Consider the following 21,206-nt stretch of genomic DNA (forward strand, 5'->3'; position numbering starts at 1 on the left):
TGAAACTAAAAAGATTGGACAGTACAAACTTGGCAGACTCGAGGCCGGTAACACTACAAGATAATCCGTTTGTTAAAGGTAATTCAGAGCTGGTCTATGACTGAGGCATTGCCTCCACACGGCTCTCACCATGGCGGCGGTTAGCTAACAGTGAAAGGGGTAACCGCTATACGAGCACAGCTCAGAGTGCCGGCTATGTAAGCACAGAGAAGCTCAGATTACAACACAAACAGAATGAGTGTGAGTGCTCAGGAGGACATAACTCCAATATATCTTTACATAGCAAATAGTTTCTTGCTGCTAAATGAATGCTCTGAGTGTATGACGCCTTTAAAGAGCAGCTGATGCCATAACATGCCAAGACAGCTCCCAGGCTGCTGCTGTTAGGAGTGCTCTTATCAAAGGCTACCACTAGAGGTGCTAATTCATTTCCACAGAAGAACTACCAGCTTAGCATTAATTAACATTGCATAAAACATGTTTTTATACTCATCATCGAGTCCAGTCACATTGTATGAGGGAATAAAGATCACAGCAAGAGTTATTATTATTTTTATGTCTGGCATGTGAAGTCTTGCAAAGAGCACAAATACATTTGCATCTACCGACAATATATTCTTCCTTGCGTCGTTGTAAAAGTGACAGGGTTACCTCTCGTCAACCGAACACCTCCACACATCCTGATACTAAAACACAACCTGCCCCCTCATGAATCATAACTGGATACTGATTCAAAGTGCAGCGCAGCAATATGTTCAAACTTTGTTACGTTTCTTATTAAATACAAGACATTTTCAATCCTCTGATAAAATAAAGAGGATGTTTGTCAAACATTGTGTTCACACACACACTGTTTCCTCCTACTTTAAGTCAGGCCCTGCTTACAACAGTGTGTGTGTGAGTGTGTGTGTGTGTGTGTGTGTGTTGGTGAGCAAAACAAACCTAATAAATATTTAAAAACAGTCTCGTTTCACAGAAAGTTTCCTAAAAAGAACTCACTTGTTTAAAAGTTTTACTGAGCCTCACATATCTATTCTTCCTTCTCAAGGTATTGGATGATGGAGGCGTTAAAGGTGATGGTGGAATATATAATTGTACATTAGGTCTGTGTCAGAGATTCACACACACACACACACACACACATACACACACACACACACACACACACACACACACACACACACACACACACACACACACACACACACACACACACACACACACACAAGCTAGTGGGATGTCTGATCTGTCTGAGAGTGTGTTTGTGTGTTTGTGTGTTAACAGCGTGACTCGCAGGATAATTGCCCACATGAAGCCTGGCATTAGAGATCATTTCACACCAGGGACAGGAAGCACAGACAAACACATACAAAGCTCACCTCTCTTCCAGCTGTTGGAAGCATTTTCTCAACTCCTCTAAATTTTTATTGGCCTTTTGAAGAGCGTCACTCAGAACTTTCTCTCTCTCCTCAGTCCTCCTCTCCAGCTCTCGCTGCTTCCTCAGTGTCTCCGCCTCTACGTCTCCCAGCTCTCTTCTAAGTCGTCTCTCTTTTTCTTCACTCATTTTCTGATACTTCTCTTTCATCTCAAGCCTCTCCTTCTCGTTCTTTTGTTCAAACTCCTCTCTCAGAGCGCTCTCTGGGGCTTTGTCCCTCTCTTGTAGCTCTTCTCCTGTGGTTTTCTCTGTCTGTCTCTGCACCTCCAGGTGAAAAGCCCTCTCCCACTCCAGCCTGCCCAGATCCAGGGCCTCTCGCTGGGCCTTCTCTCTCTGGGTGGTCTCTCTCAGTTCCTGAAGCTCTTCCTCCATCTGAGCCAGTCGACTGTGGAGCTGATGAAACTCGTGGAAAATGAGGTAGCTTAAACCGCAGTAATGACACACCGTCTCACTGCGCTCCATCTGAGGGGAAAACACACACAATTAGTTGGAAATTAAGTATTCATTTAGAATTAACTACAGAAGTACAACTATTTATAAAACTTCTGACAGATGAAGTCCCTGAGTACTTGCTTCTAAAATACTTCCTTTGGTGTTATTCATGAAGAGTTTTACACTCAAAACCTTAGAGATCATGAGGACTGTGTGGGTGTGGTTTGACAGGTTCTGATTGACATGTTGCTAAATGTAGATTAGTGCGTAGGATAATTTGATATCACCTTTTTCTAATGGATCCCTTTCCTCTTTAAACCCCCTCTTCATCTTCATCAAAAGATACTGAATGTTTCTAGTTCCTGTTGGTGAGCACAGGTGAAACTAATTTAGCTAACAATTGGTGTGTGTGTGTGTGTGTGTGTGTGTGTGTGTGTGTCCCAGTAAACCACAACAGCGCATGATCCAGCATGCACAATACTCTGGAGCCTGCTCACCTAAATGGAATGCCGCTGCTTTTAATGTTATAATATACACCTGTGCGTGTCCTAATATAACAAGCCACTGCATGCAAACATTTGCAAATGAGAGTCAGTAATAAATACATTTAAAAAAAGCATCAGAAACACATGTACTGTACATTTTGTGCCCATGTGCACCATCCAAGACTTGTTATGTCACAGTTATGAGTTGCAAAGTATAACATATTGTATATATAATCGAATTATACGTTACCCGTGTAAGCATTAAGTATTTTAAGTGTGTTGTATATTATATAAATCAATGTATGAATACATATAACATAATAACAGCTTTATCTTTTTGTATCAGAGAATGAAATTAAGGATGCGTCTAGAAATAGCATTTGCTTTTGTATGGTTTATTGTATGGGGCCTTTACAAGTGAAGTATCAAAGCTGTCTATAGTATTTAGACTGACAACTCCAGGCCCCATCATCCATCACAATCTCTTGCAACTGCTGGTGTCAAAAACATCCTTTTATCTGTCTGCAGTTCAAAGCAGGAGAACACAGAGGCTCTAATCCCTCCTTCAGATATTGTTTTTACTGCTGTCTGTTAGAAAAACATCTCACAAAATTATCTTTCTTTCTCTGTGCATGTGAGTGTGTTCTCTTGGAGCTGTTGTCACTTCACTCAGGCTTTATGAGGGATAAGATCACATCCTGGAGCTTTCATCTTCATGATGCCATGTGGCAGAGAGGTAGCTGATATTTGGATGACATGCTGACAGCTCCCATGTCAGAAATCTCCAAAATAGACTGCTACATGATGTAAACAAGGTGAAAGAAACGTGCACACAAAGCTGATATTGTTGGGAAGATGACAGGGAACATTTCATTACTGCTGTTGAGGGAAAGAGGCCATATGATTGCTTTTGTCCATTTGGTCATCCACTTGTTTCGAGTGTGACCAAAATATCTCAAAAACTACCGACATGTAATTTGATGTGCAAGGACAAGAAACCTCCAGCGCTCAGTCCAGACTCTCCATGTTCTAATGAGCACATCTCTTCAACAGACATGCATGTGTACATTCTTGCTTAAAAATAATAAACAAACTAATTTGTTTTGTGATCCGGTGACCTCTCCCCTTTGACCCCGGGTCCACAGCGCCATAGATTGATGGTAATGGTGTTTTCTGTGGAGCGTGTGATTGCTCTCTTCCTGTCTAAATCATCCTTTTTTAAGAGGATGAGAGAGCAGAGCAGAATTTAAAGGGTCACAGCAGGGTCAAACCTGTTACTGTGTCAGGACAATTCAAAATGTCAGATACTGCATAAGCTTTCTTTTCAAATGTTAAAATACTGAAAATGAAAATAAAATGTACTTCCATGAGCAGGACGGGAGCAGAACGAGTAACTGAATGTAGCAATATAAAAGGATTTTACGATATTGAAATCAACATCATTTACATTTAGAGAATAATGAAAGCAAAAGACTGAAATCTATATTCAGTTCATGTTCCTACAACTAAATCTAAATCACAAAGAGCGTAAACACGATAAGACGAGCAAGTCGAAGGACAGAAATCAAAATAAAGACAACCCACTGCTTAAAAGTCTTTCCCCCGGTAGACAGTGAAATGGGTGTCTTTGAATGAATCCTTGCCGTCCCTCTCCCTCTCTCGTTTCCTTCTTCTTCACAGAAAGAGAGAAATCAAAAAGAGCGACAGGGTGGTAGACGAGACAGGCAGAAAAAACACAGCAACACTTGAAAGTGCTTTTGACGTGACAAATGATTGACCGGTGATGCATTTAAGAAGATAGAGCTTCTCTCTCTCCCTCAGTCCTCTCCATCAGCCACATCTAACTTCTCTCTCTGTTCCCATCTATCACAGCGTCTCGTGTTAGCATCTTGTCTACCCATGTCAGGTCAAGGTGCAGATTATGTCTGCCTCGTGTCTTCAGGACAGCGGGAGTCTGTCTTATAACAGCCATGACAGACAGAAAGACAGCCAGAATAACACTTCAGAAGGAGAGCAGTGCACTCACAGTAAATGCTACAAGAGGAGAAGGCTGTGTACACTTCAATCCATTGCAGGCAAATAATAACAAGAATAAAAGGTCTGCAGCAAAGCTAAGCAGTAATGTTTACATTGTTCACCGTCTTAGCAGAGCATGAACACATTTGCTAATGCAAGGTACAGCTGAGGCTGATGGGAATGTCACCAGTCTTGCAGGTATTGGATCATAAACATAAACTTGAGGGGATGAAGTGCACATGAATGCATGTACCTACTGTCAGGGCAATCAAATGTGGAGACATTTGTCTTGAAAGCTCATGCCAACGATAGAGAAAGAAGTCCGGGCATCACCAAAGTCATTGGGACTCATTGTCTTGGAATCAAGATGAATATATTTACATAACGGTTGAGATATATAATTCTGGACCAAAGAGACGGACCGACCGACCGACCAAACCACATTGCCATCCCTAAAAACGACACACAGTAACAAACAGTAACAAACAGCAACAAACAGTAACACACAGTAACAAACAGTAACAAACAGTAACAAACAGTAACAAACAGCAACAAACAGTAACAAACAGTAACACACAGTAACAAACAGTAACAAACAGTAACAAACAGTAACACACAGTAACAAACAGTAACAAACAGTAACAAACAGTAACACACAGTAACAAACAGTAACACACAGTAACAAACAGTAACACACAGTAACACACAGTAACACACAGTAACACACAGTAACACACAGTAACAAACAGTAACAAACAGTAACACACAGTAACACACAGTAACAAACAGTAACAAACAGTAACAAACAGTAACACACAGTAACAAACAGTAACACACAGTAACAAACAGTAACAAACAGTAACAAACAGTAACACACAGTAACAAACAGTAACAAACAGTAACACACAGTAACAAACAGTAACAAACAGTAACAAACAGTAACAAACAGTAACACACAGTAACAAACAGTAACAAACAGTAACAAACAGTAACACACAGTAACAAACAGTAACAAACAGTAACACACAGTAACACACAGTAACAAACAGTAACAAACAGTAACACACAGTAACACACAGTAACAAACAGTAACAAACAGTAACAAACAGTAACACACAGTAACAAACAGTAACAAACAGTAACAAACAGTAACACACAGTAACAAACAGTAACACACAGTAACAAACAGTAACACACAGTAACAAACAGTAACAACAGTAACAAACAGTAACAAACAGTAACAAACAGTAACAAACAGTAACACACAGTAACAAACAGTAACAAACAGTAACAAACAGTAACACACAGTAACAAACAGTAACAAACAGTAACACACAGTAACAACAGTAACAAACAGTAACACACAGTAACAAACAGTAACAAACAGTAACAAACAGTAACAAACAGTAACACACAGTAACAACCAAACCAGTAACAAACAGTAACAAACAGTAACAAACAGTAACACACAGTAACAAACAGTAACAAACAGTAACAAACAGTAACACACAGTAACAAACAGTAACACACAGTAACACACAGTAACACACAGTAACACACAGTAACAAACAGTGTGACACTTGAATCCTGATTGCTTTGTGTTATGCTCATGTCTTTGCAGGGTTTCCTACTAAAGCAAATGTGAGCTCCTAATGTTCTCACTGTACGCTGTTGAATTCCCCTGCATTGGAAATGTGTCTTGATGAAGCACTAGAAATGGGACAGAGAGTGAGAGCATTAGTGTGGGTAGAGAAAAAGTTCCATAACACAACAATGTATCACATTGTGTTGCCACAGAATGCACACTGGAGAATATGGGCTATTATCTGTTTGTAGTGTGAGTGTGAGTGTGAGTGTGAGTGTGAGTGTGAGTGTGTGTGTGTGTGTGTGTGTGTGTGTGTATGTGTGTGTGTGTGTGTGTGTGTGTGTGTGTGAGCAAGAGAGACAGACAGACAGACAGAGAGAGTGAGTGCGTGCAAGTGTGAGCAATATTTGGGACTGGGGCTCAGGGGGTTTTAGTGTTTACTGTGCAGATGTCCTCATGATTCCTGCAGGCATAGATACAGCAAAAAATATTATGTGTGTGCGTGTGTGTGTGTGTGTAGGGGTCAAAATGTATCCAAAAATGCTTATGCATGTCAATTTGTGTGTGTGGGAGGGTGAGGGAGTTATGCAAGTGATGTAGTCATGAAGACAGACAACAAGGGGCAATACACAATGGTAAAGTGACCTGAAGGAGCACACACACACACACACACACACACACACACACACACACACGAAAGGCACAGACAGAAACACACACACACACAAAGATGCACAGACTGACAAACAGACCCACATTGATACAAGCACAAACATGTACAAACAAAAGGCACAGACGTAGACACATTTACTCACATAAGCATCTTCAGACAGACAGGAAACTAACACAATCGCTCACTCTCAACACACACTGACACACACACACACACACACACATATACACACACCCTGAGGGCAGAATGTCTGTGCCACCAGTGGGTTGTGTGCTCCCGTGACTGAGTTTGTCCCCTCGGGGAGACTGATTGCCCTGGGCACTGACACGTTCACTTAGCACTCAAACCACAAAACTAACCCCTCCACATGCTCTCAAACACACACACACACACACACACACACACACACACACACACACACACACACGTACGAGCACACACACACGCTTGCCAAAAAGTACCTGAGAAGAGGAACAGAGAGACAAGGATGGTTTAAATGACAGAAGGAAGTGATAGAAAAAGAGAGAACGAATGAGGGAGAAAGGGAAAGAAATGTCCTGTTGTTCTTTAAATGTTTCTTGCCAGCAGCCAATAGATGCTTCTCTTCTACACACACACACAACCTCTTTGTCCTCCAGTGCTCACAACACTTCTATGGCTCCCCTTGTGCCTCTCTTATCTCTCTTTCATTCTGTCCCTTGATTGACTCCATTAGCATGCTGGACAGTTGCCAAAAGCGGTTTAAAACATTACATTTTAACACACATACAGCTCTTATACTCGCACCACATTGGTTCAATTCATCTGGAGTTAATAAATATCCATTACAAAAGAGTTGATTGTAAAGTCAATACACTGTATGTAACTAGGCAAAACATGTAAAAATGCCTCAGGGTACATCAGTGATGTCGTAGTCTCAATCTTCAGTCATTAGCCACAGAGCACCAACGCTGAAGTATCCACCTCTTACTGGAACTCAGGGGTGTCGACTTAGTTCAGAGGCCACGTAAAGGCCAATTTCATCTCAAGTGAGCCGGACCAGTCACATCACAGCATAATAACATATAAATAACAACGGGCCGGATTGGACCATCTGGCAGGCCGGTTTTGGCCCGCGGGCCGCATGTTTGACACCCCTGCTGTAACTGAACCTGCAGCTACACCGAACAGGTACCGAGAGCACTGCTCTGTGTGTGCCTGCGCCTGTGTTTAGTGACTCGGACCCCCTCAGCTGTCCATGTTATCGCCACAATGCCTCCATGCTCAATCAATTAAACATGGGGCTATTACCTCTCGCCTGATGTGAAACATTTAGGAGGGGTGGAGTGGTGCAGGTGGGGGCGAAAGGGTGGGGGCATTCTTTGGGTAGCTGGTGTCTTGCCAGGATGAGAAACATAATTAATTTACGCAATGCCTTTTTAACTCCCTGACTGTCTACGTGTGTGTCTGTCTGCGCTCATTGTCTCATGATCTAAGGGTGGAGATGGGCCACTAAGCAGACAAAACACATTTCCCACTTCCCTTCTACGCTCCACCTCTCCATTCCTCCGTCATCTTTCCCTAATCTTCGCCGCATCCCTTTTCCTCCTCTTTGTCCATTTCTCCTTCCCTTTCCTCCTCGTTCCTAAACAAGCGTCCTTTCTCTCCCTCTCCTCCTCATCTTCCTGCTGCTTCTCCTCCGCCTCCTCGGCTGCAGCTGCCGTGACCCATCTGGCTCATCAAACAGCAGAGGTGGGTCACTGTCACGAACACGGACCTTTCATGTTACACGTACATACACGCAGGCATCCAGACACACACACGCATGTTTATCAGACACACACCCAGACATGCATTCCAGGACCAAAAAACTGAAGCAGCTACTTACACACACACAAGCCTGCACTGTGCACACACACACACACACACACACACAGTAGCATGTACCTGGAAGTCAATGGCCACGCAAGAAAACATGCAGTTTCCACATCCAAATTAAATTATGAACCCAATGTAACATTATGAAACATAACACGTTTGCAGAATGTTTCAGAAGAGCTATATTATGAGCACAGCTACTTTGTTTCTTTTACTTAAAGGCAACAAAGAAAAGGACAGAATTGAGTGTTTTTTGTTCTTTAAGCAGATTATATTTCTCACTTTTCTACGTAAAGCAGCTCCTCCAACCCGCCCCCTTTGTGTTACTACTGACCCATTTGCAAAGCCTACTTTTCCAGAGTTTCTTTGTGGATTTCAGATCTACCTCATCACATATCTTTGGCTTATGGAAAGCAATTTCTTGGTACTTAACGGCCATCAAATCAGTCAATGCATCAGCCTAGCCAAAATCGGACAAAACAATAAACTTATTTGTATCTTAATTGCATTTATCAGATAAGTAGGCTTTTAATAAAGGAGAGACATCATGCAGGCTGTACAAAGCAGGAAAAACAGATTACTGTAGACAGCAGGCCCCAACAGATCTACACAACAACAAAAACTATTTATTTCTTCTAATCCTGAGCACTTGAAAAACCTGAATACCTTTGTGGTTGTAATTTTGGAAAGCAGGGAGTATACAAAAAACTACAACCCACACTCACAAACACAGTCACAGAAATACTGTATAGAGGCTCAATTTAGCGCTCACTGAATTCTGTTGAGAGATGTTATGGACGGATGCGAGGCACTTAGGCATTTTTTTGGTGCCTGGAGGATTAGAGGCATTAGGATTATCTTTAATCAAGTGATATGATGATGGGTGGCAGATTTAGAGGGGAAACAACAAAGGCAGGAGTGCTGCATCGCATCATACCTGCATCTTTCTAAACTCTTTCTCTCTCCCTCAATCAATCCAACAAATGCTTTCTCCTTTCCATCTGCTGAGCAGGCCCTTCATCCCGCTTCTATCTGTCTGTCTGTGAAATCACAGACACGATAGATCACGCAAGCATTTAAAATGGGATTATGTAGTTGAGGGATTTATTCTTGTTTTTTTCACCCTAATTTTCTGAAATGATTTTCTTTTTTGGACTGTGACAGTGTGTGAGAGCTCGTGGAGAGTGTGTGAAAACGTTGTCCAGCTGTTCTCTTGTCAAAACGAGAATGTTTTCTTTTTACTTTATTTTTTTACTTTGCATGCGTGTTAGCGCTTTTCCTTTATTTTTGCTTTTTTTGTGTGTTGCCGGTGTGTGCGTCAATGTGTGTGCTCGTGTTTGTGTGTGTGATGGAGACGGCGCTTCGTGACTGTGGCTTTGTTGATTTTTGCGACGATAAAGCCCCCCTGTGGTGCTCAGTGTAGCGAGAGCCAACACTGAGATTCCACTCATCTGGACCCCATGGCGCACCACACATCACATGACAAGTGCGTATTTATGAGCAAGAGCGTGAGTGTAGAAGTGGGCATTTGTGTGAATAATGTGGAAGTTCCTTGACCACGGCACGGTGTGCGTGTCTTTCTGAATGAATATGTTTCTATGTGTTTATCTGGGTGTGTATGTGTGTGTATCTGAGTGTGTGTGGAGGAGGGAAAAGGGAGGAGTAGTAGCGGTCACAAGGGATAGAGGGAAGTGCAAGAGGGGGGGGGGGGCAGAGGCGTGCGAGTAGTAGAGAGGAGAGAAGGAAGGGGGCAGACAGATCAGGGGCATACTGTACTGTAGAGTGGGTGAATCAAAGTGTGTGAGATGGCTTCTGGGTTATGTGTGTCTGTGTGGAACAGTGGCACAGAAACACAGACGATCACTCACACACACACACACACACACACACACACACACACACACACACACACACACACACACACACACACACACACACGAAGACAGCAGAGGTTGAAATAATCAGCAGCTAGAAAGTCAGGACGAAGTCAGCAGAGCAGACAAATTGCAGGAAGGAGGGGTTTGAACCATGTGTCAGAGGGGTGATTGAGCCATGGGGGTAGTAATACAAATGTACCCCCCCCATGTAATCCAGGGTTGCATGTTTGTCAGCTGACTGGCTGTCCTCTTGTTATATTATCCTCTCTTTCCTTGCCTTCCCTTCCCCGTCTGCCTGGCTGCCTGCCTCACTTCCTCCTTTGCGTGGAAGCAGGGAAAGGGCAGTGGCAGGGAAAGAATCACCTATGGCTGCCTCAACCAGCTCTTGGCCACGCATCACATCACATCCAAACACAGGGCGAGGCGCAGCACGGCATGGCACGGCACACACAACAACAAACATCTAGCCTGAGGAGCAGCAGGCAGAAGACTGACTATGTCCATTTTGTTGTGTATGTGTGTGTGTGTGTGTGGGGGGGGGGGGGGGGGGTTTGGTCATGTGGGGGTCAAACAATCAGCCTACTTGTCTTAATGTATCTTCTTAAAGTTAGCTATGCTCGTCTCGGAAACTGACTGGCGACTGACCCCACTGCAGCCAGGTAACATTTTACAGTCAATATCAGGGGCACCGAGAGCCGCACAGAAAATACTGCAGTATCAGTTTTATGCACATATATTTCATGGATGTGTGCGCAAGACAATTGAGAAGCAGTGGTGCTGTGCAGTGTAGCCCGCCCCCCCTGTCTCAACAATCTATTGAAATGGTTATCTTCACTGTCGGGATGCTGTGGAGCCTTGACATGTGCTTTAGACTGAACAGCTTATTGAATTTTAGTTTTCTGCAGACAAAAACAAAAACTCATATTTACTCACATTTAAATACTGTATAAATACAAACACACTCCTCCTGCTGCACGATATCCCCCTCCACTACAGAAGCTACTTTGACTCTTCAGTGCCGGAGATTTGAACCGTCCTGAACTCTGCAACTAACGTTTTGTACCATTTTAGCCTACATTATTTACGTTATAGACTCCAATGCATTATATGCTATACCAACAAAACAACAGAAGAAGTGTATTATAAATTAATGACTCTCTGGCTTTCTCACGGCAGAGGTTTGAAACACAGACTGAGTGCAGACATACATGTAAGAGGTGAAGCGAGGACAGCAGGCGGCCAGTGAAAGAAATAAGCCAGCGAGAGAAGGGGGAGTATAGTCTGTTACATTAATCAGAGTTAGCAGACAACACATGTGCTTCCGTTAGCCCCACTAGACCACGCATCACAACACACGGCTAGGCACGACATGGCACGGCACAGTAAGCCAGGAGAGGCCAGAGGAGGTAACAGTGGCGTGTGCGTGTCTGCCTGTCAGTCAATCAGGGTGTGTTCTATTTTGCATTGCTGTTTAATTTGTCAATCAACCCGTACTTTGTTAATCTTTATCCTACTTTTAAAGTTCGTCATTTGCAGCTTAAACCAGGTGGAATGACATTCTGTCTGACTGGATGACAGTCAGTGGAGCGAAACTAAATGCAACCTCATTTAACCCTCTTAAGCAAGAGAAAACAAGCGCCGCCGCCTGCAGTGTTTAACTCTGTGTTGAGTACATTATGCAAATAAGCTTCAGACACTTATGAATGAGTACAACAGAGAAGATCTAATTCAGACTGTAATAACTAAAGCTTTAGGTCACAAAAGGCCAATTTTTCTTGCAATGGTGGGTGTGATCAGTCTGTAAATCGTCTGTTGTTCCCACTTTCCCTCAGATTCTACCTCAGCTTATAATAACAGCACCCACAAGACACGCCGGGACGAGCTGTATTGAGCTTTGAATATGTGCACGTGGTGAACGCTGTAACCGTGATAGTTGTAAATGAAATAATAGTAATAGTGGTAGTAAATGCAACAGATTTCCCAGTCTTCAAAAGGTGATATATTCTCCCCCCATGCTGAAAACACACAACACCTTTGTGAATATCATGGATAATAGTGCATTGAGGAGATTCTTCCTCTTTTGCCGGTGGACTTCTCTCTGTGTGACATTAAAACGAGGGCAGTGTCACCAAATAACACTATGAACGCCAGGTATGCAACACTAACAATAACAAGTTGTGCTTAAGGATTGAATGTCTGAACACTTGATTAAAGTTGATCTGCCACGGTAGCTGGTAGAGCGACTGCTTCATACCATCGGACCTTGTAATGACCCTCGGATTATCATCCGGACAACACCCGTGACAATATTGCACAATAATCCCCCCGCTGTCTCTCAGTCATTACTGCAGATCAGCATTCACCTGATGAAACCTCCCCCTCTCTCTCTTAATCTCTCTCGCTTCCCCCAGATTGAAGAAAACAGACTGAAAAAAGGATAGAAAAGGTGAGAAGGAAAATGAAGAGAGGAGGAGGAAGAGGAGAAACACTGATTAGAGTGAGCAGACAACACACGTGCTGCCGTTATTCAGCGACCTCCTGACGTCTTATTGAGGAGAAGGATCAAGACAGAGTGGGGAGTGGGGAGTGTGTCTGCTTTAAAACTATCCATTATTCAAGGGAAGGAGAAGTGAGGTAACGAGAGAACGAGAGAAAGGAGAGGAGAGATGTGTAGCACGGTGTAGCTCACTGTGACGCGTGGCTCGTCTCTTCTCCTCTAGAAGACTTTGCCATGCTCGCATTAAAAATGGATGGACGGAGGGAGGGAGAAGGAGCTCTCGGTCGGACAGTGAACAGCGAGAGGCAGGGAAAGACACGACAGAGGCTCGTCACACCTTTACATTGAAAGAGATCAACGGAGAGAGAATCTCATGATGTTTTCGAATGTCAGGTTTTAGTAAATAGAAAAAGAAACCTTGTCTGGTGATGACAGTGTGTCAGTGATGTCTTAGTCTCCTGCGAGGTGTCCAAAAGAACACGCTGTTCTCCCGTCTGTAGTAGACTGCAGACTACATGAACACATCTCTTCACACTTCACATACACTGCTGCACTATTGTTTTGTTCTTACTAGAAATGCTTTGCAAGTCACACACACACACACACACACACACACACACACACTTTTTAATGCCATAACCACCGTAAAAACAATGTTTTAATGTGGTAAATTTAAGCCCAACTTTACTATGACAGAAATGCATCAACACATCAACATACAGAGGGCAGTGTGGCCAAAGCGTGGGCTGTGATCACAGCTGATCAGGTCTGTATCTGTACACCAGTTATCCTACATGTGGAACTGTGACTGTTACAGTTACTATATCGTTGTTATTCACATGTATTGTTACATGTAAGTCGGATGTGATGGCGTGTCTGCCTTCAGGGCAGGAAAAGGTGAACATTGAACGAAGTGAAGCTTCACAACAACAGTTTTTCCCTCTCTGATGAAGCGTGCGCAGCAGATACACTGACCACATTAAGCCTATTGTTTAAGTAAATTAAATTGTATTTTAATTACATTTTCTTAATGAATCCATATCCTGTTGTTACATACTGTAGCCGCATTACCCTAAGCTTAACTTAAACAACATTTCAAAGGCTTGTTTACACAGCAGGCGTCTCACGAGCCGACACAGCTGTTTGTACACAAAGGCCGCAATAACAGCTAACGTTTCACTTGCACATAATTGCGATCAAAAGCTGTTTTTACGCTTCAAGTCTATTTTCTGCTGCTTTAATGCGCAGCTACAGTGATGCAGTCTTGGGATCTGAGCGCTGCCAAACCGCGTGCAACCTGCACTCAATACTGTGCCTGTCTGTGCGACGCAGACTGTGTGGACATTGTGTAACCTTAACGCTGATATCAAGGGCTTACAGTGAAAACCGGCTAAAACTTCCTGTTACATTACAAAACTGTTCTCATTCTCCATTGGTCTGAAACACACAAAGAGAGGAGCGTGCATACACATACACACACACACACACACTGCTACTGACCAGTGTGTGAGCTGTCCATGTGGAGCTACATATACAGTACTGCAACACATATAGACAGAGAGAGAGTCACACATGTACACAGCACACACTGTGACATTTCACCCATCCTACTATCAGGAGCAGTGGGCAGCTACTATAAAGCGCTCAGGGAGGATAGTAGCTGCCCACTGCTCCTAAGAGCAGCGTGGGGGTCCGGTGCTCCGTATTTGGTCCATTTGGGGACTTGAACGGGCGAACCCCCGGCTCCCAAGCCAAGTCCCTGCGGACTGATGTACTGCCAGATAGTGAATGTATACGGAGAGTGGTAAGTAAACAGAGCCCCAATGTTTTGTCTACAATCTCCAGTTGTGTTAATAACATGTGCCTGGTGTTGTGAAAGGACTGTGTGTGTGTGTGGTGTGTGTGTGTGTGTGTGTGTGTGTGTGTGTGTGTCTCTCTCTCTCTGGTCTTATTCACTTCATTGATTATTTCTCTCTGACAAAAACAAAAGCACTTATGTCTCTGCACACACACTATGATGCTCTGTGTTCTCTTTCTGCCTCCCTTGCTCTCCACTCACTCTTTAATCATCTCGAAAGTGAACGTCTTGTTCTGTTACATTGTGTTTCGGAACTCTTCACAGACCACAACATTTGAGAACTCCGTCTCTCGGTCTTCTTCTCCCTGTGCTCCCCTCTCTCTTGGAGGTGAACGCCTTGTCCTGTTACACCGTGTGTTTGAGCTCCTCAGACCGTGACACTTGAGAAGTGAATAGGGAGCATCAGTGACTGGCGTAGAACAAGAGGTGCTCTGCTGCTGCGTGAAAAGGCTGTCATGTGCTCTGTAATGACCCTGAAACAACTAATCCTTGAGCCACATTGGGATGAGAATACTGCTCGGGAAAGTTAAAGTGGCACTTTGACAAATTGGAGAGAAACATCCTGCCAAGTAAGGAAGGTTGTTTGGATTTTTGGTGGTGGCAATAGACAAAGGCTTATGCCGGCAATATCCCAGCGTCATTGCATTAGCACGGCAGGGGTCCTGATGCAGAGGGCTCCACAGAAAAAGCAGCTGGCCGGTGTTTTGGCAGCCGTTATATTGAAACTGGACTTCATGCCTGGATCATATTTCATCTTCTCACTAGTACCTGTAGAATCACGCATACCTTATATATATATTGTTCTAATGGAGTGCTATTTTTAGTCTGACCACCTGCTTGGAGAAGCAGGTTTGAGTTGATTTTTTAATTCAAAGACCATCAGTTGAAAGGGGGGGGGGGGGGGGGGGGGTAACGCTCTCTGGTCCCTGAATAATAAGTGCTAATGTGCCCTTGAGAAAGACAAAGGAAGGGACGGAGGGGAAGTGTGCCTGTATTCATTCTCAGCACATTTACCAATATAAAATATAAAGAAATCCAGAAGAAAAGAAAAGGTGTCACACCCTGCCTAACATTGTTCACTTCACCGTCTCGTCATGTATGAGAAGGTGTTTTCATGTGTGTCTACCTGTCGCTGTGTCTGAGCTGCATCCCCGTGTTTGAATACACACAATAAACATACCATCGGCATGAACGTCTGTGTTTATGTGCCCGAGTGTGTGGGTGGGAATCATGGTGCTTGTGTGTAACCGCAGCGCTCTCCTTCTCAGCAGTCCACCATTAAACCTTGGTGCCAACCCTCTCCCAGCACACCAGGATTAACAGCACTTAAATGGGCCTGTTAGTACACCACCTCCTCTTTGCCTCCCACGCCGACTAGTGCACATGGTGCTGCCCACAGCTTTGCGCTCGCAAGGCACACTGCCTCTGTTGTTTTTTGTTCTCCGCTTGCCCCCCAGCCACCTAAGCCTCGTCCAATAAATGGTGCTGAAGTATACACAGCGGGGGACTAAGCCCAGAACATCCTCTATTTTACAGACCTATTGGAAACTGAGTGGATGACAGAGGGAGGAAAAGAAGCAGGCAGATCCTTAGACTGAACCAGATGGGCTATGATCAAAATTGGTCTTTGCCTCCCTCTCTCATTCTTTGTTATTGTCTCTCTTTCCTTTGCTCTATGTCTGGTTATCACATGCCCCTTGTGACAAATTATAAACAGAAACACTAAAACAGATGCGCACACACACACACACACACACACACACACACACACACACACACACACACACTGGAGAGAGATGGATGCCCACCTCAGAAATCAATAAATAAAATGGATTCCCAATTGAATGTCATGTCTGTGTGTGTGTGTGTGTGTGTGTGTGTGTGTGTGTGTGTGTGTGTGTGTGTGTGTGTGTGTGTGTGTGTGTGTGTGTGTGTGTGTGTGTGTGCAGGAGACTACCCGGGGTTTGTCTGTACATGGCTATGGAAAGACCACCCTCACATAATACCAGGGGGTGTATTGTTCAGTCATCTACTGGCCTCAATGAGAAATTCCAGAAATGACTTGAGAGCAACACACAGAATAATTGAGAGCGACAGGAAGAGAGGTACATTGAGTAATCGTACCTCTATGTATTAGCTGCTCTGTGAATATGGTCACAACAGACACATGTAACTGCTAACATACAGCAGATAAACACATTGAATGATGATTCCAGTTTATAGTGCGATGATCAAACGGGTTGAAAACAAGCCGACAGTTTCTAACAATTCTAATGTGATAAATGTGTCTTATTATATATCGTTTACATCTTAACTCACATTGCTAAAAATCAAACTCATGCTGCCAATTGAGAGACTTTGTTAGATGGATAATATTAAGGAGAAAATGAGAAATGAGTACTACTAATGTATCGCAACGCAATATAGGGAAAACATATATATATTTACAAGTTGGGAAAAGTGGAGGCCAACGGTACGGTCAGTCAATTGTTTATCATATCATCATAAATGTTATTATCATACAAATACATTTACATACATACAATACAAAAATCTAAAATGGTGTAATGTGAAAGATTATTTAGAATCATCTTGAAAATAAGAGTTTCTGGAAAACACAATCATTTCCTGAGACCCTGCGTGCGTCTTGTTTAAAGCCAAATATATTCCCTGCTAATTTATATTCATACCATATGCTGTATCATATGGGAATATATAACTGCCACCTGACATTGACAAGAATAAAAAGCAACACGCCATCATTGCCATGTTACTTCCTAAGTGCTTTATCTTAAAACAGATGGAAGAATAAAGACATTGTCCCATTTCTTATTCAAATCATATGGATTACTGCAGCATAAGGAGGGAGAGCAGCAACACTCATCATGTTGTAAAATACATTTGCAAAAATAATAATCTGTAAACGACATATGTTGTGTCAACATGGTCTTTCATTAACATGCTGCTTTGAAAGGTAACATGTAGAGTATGGTCGCGCTCTGAATGCATACGTGTGTGCTGAAAATGATTTCATACATGTTCCCCTGAGAGCAGCGTGATAGTGTTCAGATATAACTTCAAATACAAATCTGCACGCTACCTGCCAGGGTTTCTTTTTTCTTTTTTTAAATCACTGCCTACCTTTTTTATCTCTTCAGGCAGCGGGTAGATCGGAGGACAGTGAAGAACCATCTTCATTTCCTTCTCCCCCTCCTGCTCCGCCTCCACAGATCTCTCCTCGTCTCCTGGAAACAAGAAGACCATCAGAATTAGATATACTGAACACGGGATACAGTGTGTGTGTGTCATGATTTCCATTTGGTGCTCCCACTAACAATTATTTGAAATACTGATTAGTTTTTCAATGAATGGAATAATCAAAAGTCAGAAAACAGTACAAATAATACATTGACATAAGACATTGTTAAATTCCTTGCTTTGACCAACATATTAAACAGAGTAGAGTTACAAATCCTTACATTTGTAGATCTGGAACCAGTGAATGTTTGGTATTTTTGCTTTTAGAAATGATTAATTGATTATCAAAATTGTAGTTGGTTAATTTAGCTCATCTAATTGTTTTGACTCTTCTGCAAATGTATGCAGACATATTAAGCATTTAATTAAGGGAAACAACACTGTATTTCTTGTTCTGGATGTATTATTATTTTTGTGAGGTGAGGTGAGTCTCTGTTTTTAACTTCACATTGTTGTATAAAATCCTTCCGCTTCAAGTTAAAACACAAGAGAAGTATGTGTGTAAGAACAAAAGCATGCCTACTAATCACTCGGGGGGGAAAACTATGATTTCAAAGTATTTCTACAAGCATCATACGACATTGTGTTCTACCCAACAGTACCCAGGAACATTGACTCTTTCCAGGATAAAAGTGGGTGGTGCTTTTAAACTGATCAATAGCACTTTGCCTCTGAGGTCAATGTAAAGGCAAATCCCTTAGCGTGATGTCCACCATATTAAACCCATTTACCGTACACTCTATTCAATAGATTAATCAGTCAAGCTTATGGCATTAAGCTTATAGACTGTAGATTATGGCATTTCACAGTTTGACTTCACAACCATACATTCACCGGTCCTCCACTGCAGGGCAACACAAAGTGTAACAAGGAATGATTCAACATTCAAGTGTGGGGAATATCATAAAGAAAGAAAATGATTTGTGTACAGTGTGCTTTTGTAAACTAAGAAAGGTCTAACTTTCCCATGTGGTGTAATAGTAGCCACTGAGGAACAGTAGTGTGGTCATGGGAGCAGGAGGTCGTGTGAGGAGAGCAGCACAAGCCTAACACAGCCTCTGTCTGTTCTGTCTGTGTGTGCATGTTTTCAGGGCATTTATCTATTAGTTCACCGTTAGTGAGAGGAAAGCATCACGTCAACCCACTTGACCTCAGATTCAATACCTCTGGCTAACTCAGGGCCATAGGTCACTCCTATCAGATGGTTGTCTGTGCACGGCTGCATGCCAGACATTAAATGCCCTCGCAGACCATCGGAGGGAAATAGAGTGAGAGGACACGCAGACAATCTACAGCACAAACACATAAGGATTTAGCCACAAGCACAATGCACACACACACACACAGACACACATCCAGCTACATGCCACTAAGAAGTCATGCAAAGACAGGCAGGTTTAAATTGATACACGCACCACAACGTTCATGAACGAGCATGTAAACAAACACGTGTACTCCCTCTGCCTCTCTCACACTCACACACCAGTGCAGACACACAAACCCAGTCAAAGAACAGGATTCATGCTCATGCACACTAATAGCCTGATTGCCCCCCTACTGTCTCCAGACTCTGTATTTAAAACACAGCAGAGGATCCTCAATCTCTGGCTTACACAACGCAGATAAATTACTAACGCCCTGTGACAGCAGTAAGCAGGCCTATCCGTTTAGATGGACTCAGATATAAAGGGCTGATTTTGCATGACAACTGTTCCCCCGTGACATTTTGTCCGTTTTAGCCCTGATTGAACTATTAATCAGTCTAATGTGAGAGAGGCAAGCTGTTCATAAACTCATCTATTCTGCATGGACGCATGCCTAAGTCGTGAGAGGAAACAAACACGAACATGAACATAAACTCATGAGGGGCACAGTTCGGCACGAGTACAAAGACGAGCACTGAGGGGCTAAAAAGCTTTTGGCTACTATGGAAGGGAGGACACGAGATAAGGAAATGTCCCCGACCCAACTTCATTCTGAAAGAAACAGATGGAGTTGAAATAATTTAATTGATCCACAAGATAATTGTTTATTTAATGAGCTGAGCAGCATGAGGTTTTTGTCAAAGATGCAGTTAGTAGTTTGCTCAAGGGTACCTCGGCAGTGCCCAGGAGATGAACTGGCACCTGTCCAGCTACACTCTGTACTTGTCAAAGCAAAGTCCCCACAGACTGAGCTACTGCCTCCCAAGGCCTCCCTCCTGGTCAAAAATGTAAAATGGCTAATCGATAGTAGTCAGAAAAAAGTTCACTGACACAATAGCATGTAGGCCTGTTCAATTATCCCGGGGAATCCGTTTTTATTTTATATATGCATCTAACAGAGATATCATATTATGTATAACTTACTTTAGTTATAAATAAGAACAGAGTTCCATTTGTTCGATCACTTTATTAGAAAGAATCAGCGTGAAATAACAATAACATAACAAGTATTTGACAGGTTGAAACGCGGGCGTGTTTATAATATCTGGTTCCGGTTCCGCTCGCGCATGCGCACTGGTACAGGGGACCGTCTATTATGCAGGAACGCCGTACAGTACAATGTTCTCTATAACTATAATAATAAGTTTAATAGTTAGCATATAGCCTACTTATTATTATAAATTACAGACACATTGTAGTTAAATCCCTAGATTACTTTACTTTTGCAATATGCATTGTGTCCAAAGTGTTTATCTAAAATCTATTATCAACTCAACATTGCTGTAGGTTATTGTTAATGAAATGAGGGACACTGTGTGAAAAAAAATTAATCAAAGAAAATGACTCGAACAGCATTTATAAAATGACGCTAATCTAAAGAAACTGGTGTAACGTTAGCTTATTTAGCTAACGTTAACCTGTAAACAAATCAGTGCAGTCTCTCGACAACATTATGTATAACGTTACCACTGCAGTCATGAAGCTTTTAGACTTGACTTGTAAACAGAATAAACCTTTACCTACCCATAGTCAACAGTCTCTTATAGAACAAAGACGAAAATAATCACAAATACTAAAAAGTTTGACTAACTTTCTCCTGTCGTGAACCATGCTCTGACTGTTGCTATGGCTACGACGTATCCTTGTCACGTAGCCACGCAGTAAACGTCCAGTGGCCAATCAGAAAGTTAGCACCGGAAGTTCATTTTACTACCAAAATAAAAGCATTACAATGAAATTAATGAGCATTGATAGAATGTGAGTATCATAGACAAACAGCTACATTCAATTCAGTTTTTACAGCAAATA

General features: G+C 42.6%; 1 protein-coding gene across 4 annotated transcripts in view; it reads right to left on the reverse strand.

Moving 5' to 3' along the window:
- lekr1 (Leucine-, glutamate- and lysine-rich protein 1) overlaps positions 1–21,005 on the reverse strand; it is a 65,735-nt gene extending 44,730 nt beyond the window's left edge. For 2 of the 4 annotated variants that reach the window (XM_029447256.1, XM_029447252.1), the window contains exons 1-2: positions 17,857–18,080; positions 1,380–1,897 (exon numbers count right to left, since the gene is read on the reverse strand). In XM_029447256.1, coding sequence (XP_029303116.1) covers positions 1,380–1,897; positions 17,857–18,033 — 695 coding nt within the window. In that variant the 5' untranslated portion in view covers positions 18,034–18,080. Of the gene's footprint in view, positions 1–1,379; positions 1,898–17,856; positions 18,081–20,321; positions 20,415–20,921 lie in introns of those variants that run through there. The other 2 variants (XM_029447253.1, XM_029447254.1) reach the window with 2 other exon arrangements.
- Positions 21,006–21,206: the final 201 nt, after the last annotated feature.

The sequence above is a fragment of the Cottoperca gobio genome, chromosome 13 (genome assembly GCF_900634415.1).
Source record: "Cottoperca gobio chromosome 13, fCotGob3.1, whole genome shotgun sequence".
NCBI classification, from domain to species: Eukaryota; Metazoa; Chordata; class Actinopteri; order Perciformes; family Bovichtidae; genus Cottoperca; species Cottoperca gobio.